The following is an 11,314-nucleotide window of genomic DNA, read 5'->3' as shown; positions in this document are numbered from 1 at the left end:
CCTCCTGCTCCTCCTCCTGCTCCTTCTCCCCTCCTCCTCCTCCCCTCCTGCTCCTCCTGCTCCTCCTGCTCCTCCTCTCCTCCTGCTCCTCCTGCTCCTCCTCCTCCTGCTGCTCCTCCTGCTCCTCCTCCTCCTCCTCCTCCTCCTCCTCCTCCTCCTGCTCCTCCTGCTCCTCCTGCTCCTCCTCCTCCTGCTCCTCCTGCTCCTCCTCCTGCTCCTGCTCCTCCTCCTCCTCCTGCTCCTCCTGCTCCTCCTGCTCCTGCTCCTCCTGCTCCTCCTCCTCCTCCTCCTCTTCCTCCTCCTCCTCCTCTCATGGCAGCATTTCCTCAACTGAGGCTCCTTCCTCTCTGATAAATCTAGCTGTGTCAAGTTGACACACAAAACCAGCCAGTACAGTGTGCGTGTGCATGTATACATGCAGGTACATGAGCACGTATGTGTGGGGGCCAGAGGTAGATGGCTCAAATGTATGTATTTATGTCATTTTTTTCAGTGTTCATTTAGGCCTGAAATACTCCTCATTCTTGTATAATTGGACTTCTCAATTTTTTGTTTGTTTATTTTTTGAGTGAAGGTGTCCCTACATGCCCCTGTCTGGCCTAGAACTAACTGTACAGTCAGGATGGCTTTGAACTCTTGGAAGTATGCTTTGTTTCATCTAGTGCTGTGATCAAGGGTGTGGGCCATTGAAGCCAGCTTCTCACTTTTAAGGAGAAAAATGTTAATTTTAAGCTATCCTGCTAAAATAAATACTGTCTATCCTACCCTCTAAGTCCAAGGTAAATAATGATTTGCTCCTTTTTAAAATACTCATTTGTGTTTATATAAAAATTTGTTTGTAGTATTTAAAATCTCTTAAAAAAAAAAAAGAACCTCAACTTTAAGATAGATTTTTGCTCAACATCGAAACCCATTTAGCATCTACTTGAGTAAATTTTCTGGATTAAATCCTCTCCATAAAGAAACAGGACTAAGTGATGTCACTGGAATACTGACAACTCAATATGACTTCTGATAGATTTTACAGAGAGCATTGGGATTGGTTGCTTTCTAGCTCATTCCTTCTTTTCATAGAAACCACACTTTTTCTGAAGTGCTTATAGTTTATGACTGAAATAATTTAGTTTAATTATAAAATCCACTTGCCAAAAGAAATCTCCATGTATGGAAATGTATAACCACTGTTACTCAGGACGCTTTAGGGATGACTGACTCCTAACCCTACCTAATGCTCTTCTTTTCTTTCTCTCTTCAGCCTGTATAGTAATCCAGGTGGGATGCCTCCTTACCCTTCTCAGGGGTTTCCATTTCTTCCTTCCTACCCTCCACAAGAAGCTGCTAGCAGGAGCATCACGTCTTTGTCTGTAGCTGACACTGTTTCTTCTTCAACCACAAGTTACACTGCAGCCAAGCCTGTGGCGCCTTCATTTGGCATCCTTTCAAGTCTGCCATTACCAGTTCCCACAACAGAATCTTCAGCATCGGTCGGTAACTCTGGAGTCTGTGTCTTGTACCTGTGAAGTAGGTGTTTGGTCAGCTAGTTTTTATTAGTCTGTCTACTAAGCTAGGCATAAAAGATGAAGTCATATTTGTCGTCTCAGATAATAAACTCAGAAGAAACCAAGGAGGACTTGTGCATAAAGTTTCTAGAGACAGTCCAGAGTTGTGGGAGGCAATTGAGGTCACTGCCTCCAGAAACCAAAGTAGAAGGAATGATCATTCCAGTGTTTTATTTTATCCCCAGTGCTTCCTACTGTGCGCATAATAGTTGCTCAGTGGAAAATGATGCAGATAAATGACTGATGAATTTATGCTTGAAGCCAGATTTTTAAAGATGGGTATAACATTTTGAGGATAACAAGAGGTTACATAAAAGCACTATGTGATTGGAAAACACTGACAGAGGCCTTGTGCTATATGCCAGGTGGCACGTTTGTAAACTTGCCTGTAGCACATCTGGCTGGCCGGCAAGTAGGATTTACTGGAAAGGCACAAGATTGGATTATACCAGAGTATCAGATCAAAGAGGATTTATTGCAGCATGCTCAAGGCTTCCAGCATTGTATTGGCTTAAAATATATATGTTTATAAGTAAGGCTGGTAGCAGTTGCCAAAAAACCATTATTTTGTGTTTAAACTACATCTGTGGATTTGGAGGCTGGCATAATGATTCAAGCATTAAACTGTTTGTTGTGCAAGCACAAGGAACTCAGTTCAGATCTCTGGCATCTTTCTTAAAGTTCCAGGCATGGTAATTCCTTCCTGGTTATAAGGTGCCAGACATTCCTGATGCATTTCCAGAACTTTCAGAACTAAGGTAAACAATACAAAGAATAAACAAGGTCTTATCTGTTTTATTTTATAGTTTCATATTCAAATTAAATAAAATGATTTAAAAGTGTTTCACTGTTCTTTTAGCATGGTAAGTGGTATAAATCAGTTTTGGCCAGTAAGTTGTTAGACTAGTCTATACCTAGGGATTACTCTACATGTAATGATTACCAAGTTCTTGGTTGAATGAGAAACCCATGTCAAAAGAGAAAAAAAAAACCACCCAGTGTTGAACTTTGGCCTTCACACATACCTGCTCCTATACTCATATATGCACATACAGAAACACATACAAATATATATAAATATGTATGTGTATACACATATGTTCAACATAACCAATTTTAAATTTTATAATCATTAAAAATACAAACCTGTGTGAATTTTGTCTTTTCCAAAATCTTTCATCACTATGTTAATAAAGATTATAAACAAACTATCATTTTTTTTTTTTTTTTTTTTTTTGAGACAGGGTCAGTGAGTAGCTCTGGCTGTCCTGGAACTCACTCTGTGGACCAGGCTGGCCTAGAAGTCACAGAGATAGATCTGCTGCCCCTGCCTCCTCAGTGCTGGGATTAAACTCATGGGTCATTTTGTCCAGCAACAAAAACTATTATTAATATTTTTTAAAAATTTAGGGGAAAATTTGGAGTGTCCTAATAAAAAAGCCATAAATATTCAAATTGGTACTATGTTCTTCATCCGTCCTATTTTTTTTAACTTAAATATGTAGCTACTCAGTGCTGGTAGTTTACTAATTTATGCTTCATGTCTTTATTTGAATGAAGTATATTCATTTACGTGTATGAAACCCACAGATAATTCTCTATACCTGTTACAATTGCTCATAGAGAGTTATTTTATAATCATATATTTCCACACAGGCTAATAATCCAGGGTCTTCTAAGACCCACTCCTTCCATCGTAACGTGTAAACTCTGAATAAACGTCCAGAGAGATGTGTGTTGGTGTGATGTGCAGAGATGGATGTGCACGAGAGATGTAGTAAAAGCACTGCTGGATGAGTACTTGACAGTTAGAAATGCGGGCAGTCAGAAGTACAGCTCAGATCTAACACTCTCTAAAAATCTTCTTTAGATTAACCAAAATGGTTTTGGTTATAAGATGCCGGATATTCCTGATGCATTTCCAGAACTTTCAGAACTAAGGTAAAAAAAATTGAAGAATAAAGATGGTCTTGTCTGTTTTATTTATAGTTTCATAGTCAAATTAAATAAAATGATTTATTCCGTTTCTGTGGTTGTGTCAGTGGGTAAAGTATAGTCAGCTTTCGTCTGATAAGTTGTCATGACTGGCCTGTACCTAGGGATTATTCTAAATGTCATGATTACCAAGGTAACAAAAGTTCTTTTCTCTCATGTGACTTGCAGTCTTTGATAATTTTTTGGTGAAAGTGTTAGATTTTGATAATTTCAAAATAGGTCTTTCATTGTTTCTTTAGTAGATTAATGTGTATAGATGAGTACACTAAAGTTATCATAATATATTAAAAACATGTCATTAGAAGCCAAAATTTTATTCAGATTTATAGTGGCAGAATTCAAGTTTAAGATACTGTTGTTCATAGAACATAAGATGCACCATGGATAAAACATTTTATGGCCTTTCCACTTGGTGGGGCACCCCGTGTACCCACTAAGGATTTATAATATCCATGATGCTGCTAGTATTAAGGCTATTGGATGCAATTAAGAATAATTTGGAATTTTATGTTGTTAGAATATATTCTACCAGGACTGTGCAGAGTGAAGCCTGTGAGCAGTCTTGTGACTTAGGACATGAGGTTGGGCTTCCTTTGCTTCAGTTCACCGTAGACATGACAATAACGTGTCAGGAGTGCAGGCTCCGCAGCAGGGCCCACTGTGCCGTACGACGCTGGCTGGGGCTCCGAGAACAAGGCTACTTTATAAAGAATTGTCTTTCCTTTCTCCTTTCGAAAAGTTTCCCTACTATAAAAACTTATGAGAACATGAGAACCTCAGAAGGAGGAATGAAATAGTGCACAGTCTCCATACTTGTAGCCAACCCCATGGTGCCCTCTTGTTTCCTGCTGTGCTCCTCTATCTCCCTCTGCTGGGTCCCTGCATGTGACTCAGGCTTGCTCTCTGCACCTTGCTTGCTGAGTTCCCTCCCACATCAATCACTAACTAAGAAAATGCCTTCTAGGCTTACCTGAAGCCTACTCTTACAGGCATTTTCCAGTTGAGGTTTCTTCCTCTCAGATGACTCTAGCTTCTGTCACATAAAAATACTCATCACACAAGTTAAGCTAGAACATTGTGAACATTTATTGCCATGGAGAGAAACCAGTTGACTAATATTTATTAATAATTGCTTTTTCTTTTGTGTCTTTAGTGTGTCACAGCTCACAGACATGAATGAACAGGAGGAGGTATTACTAGAACAGTTTCTGATGTTGCCTCAACTAAAACAAATTATTACCGACAAGGAAGACCTAGTAAAAAGTATCGAGGAATTAGCAAGTATGTCTCCCTCTGCTCTAATTCATAATTCCTGAGAAAAATGTGATCTGTGCTGGGAAATAAGCAGAGATTTGTCTTCTAGGAAAAAATCTCCTTTTGGAGCATAGCCTGGAAACCAAAAGGCAGGCCGTCTTAGATAAGGTGAGTTTCTGATCATTTTGAAGACATTTTTACGCTTCAAAATCAAATTAAACAGCCATTTTATGTTTTCTTTTAGTATGAATTACTTATACAAATGAAATCTACCTTTGAAAAGAAGATGCAAAGGCAGCATGAACTCAGCGAGGTAGGACTGGCTAGTTCTTTCTGTCCCTGGGGAGCTGTCATCCACAGGTGCTGGCCCTGCCTGTGCTCACTCGAAAGCTGACACCTGTAAGCACACAGAGCTTGTCCACGCGGAGTTTATCTAGTTCCCAATCCCAAAAGGAAGGAAAACCCCAGGGAATTAGGAAAGTAATATAACCTAGTAACAAAACCTAGTAACAAAAAGATATTTTAGATTAAGTATAATTTAAAAAATTAGACTTCTGCTTATGAAAAATAATCTTTAAAAATAAAATAGGGGATGTAATCTTTATAGCTTACTGTGGCAAGAAACATTGTAGTTAATAATTTATTTCCCTTAAGAGACTACTTACATTTTCTTGTTAGAACAGCATAGAATATGAGTGGAATGAAAGAGTATTAATAAGATTTGATTCTTCAGAATATAAATTAAAAGTTGAATATTTCCAATTAATCCCCCAAATATGTTTTTAAAAATTTAACAGATGTTAAATTGCAATTCCACCAGCAATGGAGGAGTGTTCCTCTTTCTCCACATCCTCGCTAACATGTGCTGTTGCCTGAGGTTTTGATCTTAGCCATTCTAATTGGTATAAGGTAGAATCTCACAGTCATTTTGATTTTCATTTCCCTTATCCCTAAGGACTTTAAATATTTCTTTAAGTGCTTCTCAGCTGTTAGAGATTCCTCTGTTGTGAATTCTCCGTTTAGTTCTCTACCCCATTGTTTGATTGGGTTGTTTGGTTTTGAGAAATGAATACTATTTGGGTGTGAAAAAACTCACAAGCCTTGTCATCAATGAAATACAGTGTTTTTCAAGACCATTCACAACTTTCTTTGTTGTAGCTTCATAGTTATAGAAGGGAAGAACTGAGTAGGGTTTCCTAGCATTCTCTTAGTTTTAAAAACATTTTAATTTTGCCTTTGATTTGTAATGTGCATCCGTGTATTCCTCCAATAGTCACCAAACATCCCTACATTCATTTTTACACATGTCTGCCTACTGTTCTTTTTGTTAGTATTTGAGGTTGTATTTTCATTACAGCATCCTTGCTTCTCTTGTGTCTAAACCAGTGGTTCTCAACCCATGAATCACTACCCCCACAGGGGTTGCATGTCAGATGTCCTGCATATGGGACACTTAAATTATCATTCATAGCAGTGGCAAAATTATAGTTATAAAATAGCAATGAAATCATTTTATGGTTGGGAGTCAGCACAGCGTGAGGAACTGCATTAAATGGTCACAGCATTAGGAAGGTTGAAAAGCACTGGATACTCCTACATCCTTCTTTCTACTCTTCTTCGGATGCAAGGCCTTTCTTCTTAATCAGTTGTTATTGCATGAATACATGTGTTTATATTCTTATATTCGTGCATAAGAATATATATCCCTAAATATTACCTGAGTTCATATATATTATTTCTGTGTAGGCTTTCAGGGCTTACTGTTTGGCATTGGACAACTAATGCTGTGTTCTTCCCTGCAGAGGACCACTTACCCTACTGCTAGGTTTATTTCATTATCTATAGTTCTTTGTAGAGTATTAGTATAATTTTAAAAGTGATAATTTGTCTTTATCCCAACTAGCTCCCAAATACATGAGACAAATTCTATTTGATAAGTTAAAAAAATCTGAATGGATTAAAGCAGTCAGGAAGAATTGAACAAAAAAGGAATGAGAAAAACATGCTTCATCAATAGCAAAGTATTCTGTGAAATGTCATTTAAAATGATACAGAAGTTTTGTAGGAAGATGGAAAATAGTTGTATGGAGCAGGCTGCAGGTCCAAAATAGATTCGTGTATGTGACCAATAACTAGAAAAACTTCAGGATTCACAAATTACATAATTGTTTATCAGTTTAGAATCCAATGAGAAATAGCCTTGATCCTTTATATCAAACTTCATAAAGATCCTGTCATACAGAGTATAGGAAAATGCTACAGACACATAGAGTTTTAGAACAAAGTGTAAAAATCAGTTAATTGCTAGAAATATTTTAAAAAGATTTTTATGCAAAAACATTTCATAGAGAAAAATGTTCACATTCAAATATATTTAAAATTGATAAGTAATAAAAATAAAAGTGAAAGTGAATTTTTTAAAGAACACATGTATAATACAACAGTACAAGCGTTGCGAGTGGATTATAAAGAGCAAACGAGAAAGTAGCAAACTCATCTCAGAGAAAATGTCTATGTCTTATAAAGAGCTCTGTTTCAGGGCTGGGACCTGGAACATTTACCGAGCATACGTAAGGCCTCAGCTGCGTCCCTGCTGCCAGCACAGTTGAGCTTGCGCTTTTTTTCTTGCCCCTGGACATTTCTTTAAGAATTTCTTGAGGTGATTCTTGAAATACTTAAAAACTGGCCTGAGGTGGTGGCATACGCCTCTAATCCACAGACTTGGAAAGCAGAGGTAGGCTGATCTCTGAATTTGAGTCTAGCCTGGTCTACAGAGTGAGTTCCAAGATGGCCAGAGCTACAGAGGTCTCAAAAAACAAAACAAAAAAACAAAACAAAACAAAACAAAACACCAAAACCCTCCAGAAAACCAACAGATATGTCTGTGATACTTTATGGACTAACTTCTGACATCACGAGGAGACAGAACCTCACAGGAAACTCCCTGGTCCTCCGGCTCTTCCAGTCTTCCCATGTTCCCTGAGCCTTAGCTCCAGGAGCTGTTTTGTATCTGTTTGGACTGGGTTCCACAACTCTGTGTTTTGATTAGTTGTGGTTTTCTGTATTTGTCTTTCTGATATGTTACAAAGAAAAGTTTTCTTGATGAGGGGCGAGGACAGCTCATCTGTGGATTAAGATTATGCTGGATTAATAAAGTGATTGTAGGTTCTTTAAGATTCACGACTTCACCAGCCCTGTGTAGTTGGCTAGGTTCCCTGTCACAGGCATGATTTCCCCCTTTGTCAAGCAGGTCTTAACATCCTACTAGAAGGTAATGGTTACTGCCAAGGTGTGCATGTTGCTACTGCACTTTGAGTTATCATGACACGCTTGTCATTACTGTAGTTCATAGGCATCATAGCTGCGTAGAACTGTGATTGCCTCTCATCTTCACAAGTTTGTGTGGTGCTTTCTCATACCATGAAAGCTAGTCTTTATGGTGGACTTAAGGCCTTGTGTCTGAAGTACATGCTGTCTTCAGCAATAAGGACTTGACTGTCCACCTCTGGATGGCAACCAAGGGCAATAGCAAAAGCCTGTAGTGTTTGGGGCATCTCTTGGGCAACTCTGAGCAACAAATCAAGAGGCTTTCTCATGCCTAGTGTTTGATTTTTTTTTTTTTTTTCTGGTTAGGTAGTCTTTGGTTCTTGGAGGGAGCATTGTCAACCCAGATAGGATGTCATTTGAATGTTAGGATACTTCTTTCTTTCAATGAAAGACTCTTGGGCTGTATGACATTGCATTGATTTTTGAAGATCCTTTGCGTTATCATTGTTGTTGTAACCTAACAAAGACAGACAAGAACAGGAATACAAGGAGAGGGGATCATTGGGTCATCTGAGTAGGTATTGTCACAGTGATGTAACTCCAAACTGTCTAGAACAGTGGTCTTTCAGTTTCTCATTTATATATTTTTATACTTTTACAATTTGTGATTTGTGTTTAGTATCTGTACTTGCTAATTGTAGGTCAAATTGACACAAGCTATAGTTATCAGAGAGGAAGGAGCCCAATTGAGAAAATACCTCCATAAGATTGGGCTGTGTATGAGTCTGTAGTACGTTTTCTTAATCAGGTATTGATAGGGTAGAGCCCATCCCATTGTGGGTGGTACAGTCCTGGAGCTCTATAAGAAAGCAGGCTAAGCAAGCCATGAGAAACAGACCAAAAGCAGCACCCCTCCATGGCCTCTGCATCAGCTCCTGCCTCCAGGTTCCTACCCAGTTCGAGTTCCTGTCCTAACCTTCTCCAGTGATGAATGGTGATGTGGAACTGTAAGCCAAACAAACCCTTCATCCCCAGTTTGCTTTCTGTCCTGTGGTTCATTACAGTGAGAGAAGAAACCCTAGCTAAGGCAGAATCTGTCCAAACAGCCAATGCTGAAGACCCATGTGAAGATTGCTTTTCATTTCCCCTCTACAGTGCATCTGATAATTATAGACTAATGCATTGCCTGATTTTTTCTCTTCACAGAGTTGTAGTGCAAGTGCCCTACAGGCAAGATTGAAAGTGGCCGCACATGAGGCTGAGGAAGAGTCTGATAATATTGCCGAAGATTTCTTGGAGGGAAAAACTGAAATAGATGATTTTCTCAATAGCTTCAAGGAAAAGAGAACAGTATGTAATACTCTTCAATTGAGGATGAGTGACAACATAATATCAAAATATTTAAGTGTGTGCATAAGTAAAAATCATTTGCACCTAACCAAGCTGGAGTTTTGAGTACTGAGAGGAATCTGAAAAGCCCCTTTGGGGAAGGAAAGCAGGACTCTACTGTCGCTTTAAACCTGTTAGTTCTGAGTACACAAGCAGGGAAATCAAGTGATAGTTCTCATTCAGAAACAACTGAATCATTGAGCAGGAGCTGGCAAATCAACTGTACTATTTTTCTGCAAACAATCTTTTTTAAGTTGTCTAAATATATAATAACTTACAGACATTAAAAAATAATAATTTAAATACTGTTTAGAACTTTGTTGAACAGCTTCTATTCTGGTGTTTCCATTGTATCCAAGGGAGAAAAATCTGCTTAACAATTTGATGCTAAATATTTAATAGTCCTAAATATTTACCCAATATCTCTGGAAGAGTCATCTTTGTTATTTAGAAAGTTTTATGAAATGTTTGTGTAGGGTGTGTTTGTGAGAGGGTATGCTTCTGTGCATGTGGCTGTTAAAGAAGACAGGGCAGATTTTATGAGCTTCATTCTTCATTAGAGACAAAATTCAGAGATGGTTAGTAATTTGTTTATAGTATTAGTAGAAATTGGTTTCTGATCCATTCTTTTCTGTATAGTTACACTGAAGTTTGTTTGTTAATCTTCCATAGTTAACAAGAGCAAAGTTTAGTTCTTTAAGTTTTTTTTTTAAAAGCACAGGTTTTGAAATTAATCAAGGTTTAATATTAGGAAAGTTTACAGTCAAAGACTTTTCAAATAAACCTTAATATTCTTCTAGGTTCCTCCTAAATTCTGAGGAATTACTAGCTACCTTAAATGTGAAAAAGCTAAAGGAATGTTAACAAAATATTCTTGGAATTCTGTCTCAGTGTTGGAAGTAGTTGGAAAAGTGACTGGTATTTTAAATAATTTATCTTCTAGATTTGCCACTGTAGAAGAGCTAAAGAAGAGAAGCTTCACCAGGTGATAGCCATGCACAGCCAGTTCCATGCTCCTCTCTAGGTAAGTGCTTTTCTAGCTAGTATCTCAAGGCAATATATTGTACAAATGTGCTTTACCTGAATAGCTCTTAATAGTGCCTGTTCACTGCTGTTAACATGATTCTATCATTATGTCATTGACTGTTAAAAATACTGACAGTTATATCTTAAACATTAACATGTAAGTAAGCCTATATCAGTAGGTGCCTTTTAGCTATTTTCTCAGTGCTGCTGTATCCTTACCAAGAGTTTGCATTTCTCCTAAGGTTAGCTTACAGCCATGCTCTTCCTTCTACCATCATCTTCTCATCCATGGTCTTCTAGCCCTCAAGCTCCTTTCCTTCTCCTCCCTACTGATTTTAGGAGTGTCTTGTTTATAGAAGAAAATCCTGTCCTGTATTCTCTTGCTGTGATAAAATACCATGACCAAGGTATCGTATAGATAGAAGTTATTTGTGTTTGTGGTTGGTAAGGGAGAGTCCATAATGGTGAGGGAGGCTTAGCATCAGACAGCTGGAGCAGCAAGCTAAGAGATCACATCTTTAACCACAAACATAAAGCAGAGAGCAGACTATTAATACAGTGTGCTGTGACCTCTCAAAGCCCACCCATAGTGACTTGACAAGCCAGGCTGTACCACTTCCCAAGACAGCACCAGGTGATCAGCTACCAAGGACTGTTGGGGGTACTTCTCTTTAAAACACCACAAACCCCAGAATCTTAAATAAGAGCTTGTTACAGAAGGAGAATACAGAGTTACTACAGAGTCAAAATAAGGGAAGTATAGTGCAGTTCCTGAGACATACTGGAAGCCACTTAATAACCAAAACAAATCTTTCTCTGGCTGT

At 38.3% G+C, this 11,314-nt stretch overlaps 1 protein-coding gene across 3 annotated transcripts in view; it reads left to right on the top strand.

Annotated features, from left to right (window-relative positions):
- The window catches only part of Vps37a (VPS37A subunit of ESCRT-I), a 31,872-nt gene that overhangs the window by 19,671 nt on the left and 887 nt on the right, over positions 1-11,314 (top strand). For 2 of the 3 annotated variants that reach the window (XM_032918586.1, XM_032918587.1), the window contains exons 5-11: positions 1,256-1,484; positions 3,430-3,500; positions 4,708-4,835; positions 4,918-4,976; positions 5,053-5,121; positions 9,282-9,425; positions 10,408-10,488. In XM_032918586.1, the coding sequence (XP_032774477.1) occupies positions 1,256-1,484; positions 3,430-3,500; positions 4,708-4,835; positions 4,918-4,976; positions 5,053-5,121; positions 9,282-9,425; positions 10,408-10,488 (781 nt within the window). The remainder of the gene's footprint in view (positions 1-1,255; positions 1,485-3,429; positions 3,501-4,707; positions 4,836-4,917; positions 4,977-5,052; positions 5,122-9,281; positions 9,426-10,407; positions 10,489-11,314) is intronic. The other variant, XM_032918588.1, reaches the window with a different exon arrangement.

The sequence above is a fragment of the Rattus rattus genome, chromosome 13 (genome assembly GCF_011064425.1).
Source record: "Rattus rattus isolate New Zealand chromosome 13, Rrattus_CSIRO_v1, whole genome shotgun sequence".
Taxonomy (NCBI): Eukaryota; Metazoa; Chordata; class Mammalia; order Rodentia; family Muridae; genus Rattus; species Rattus rattus.
This window is presented reverse-complemented; position numbering and strand designations above follow the sequence as displayed.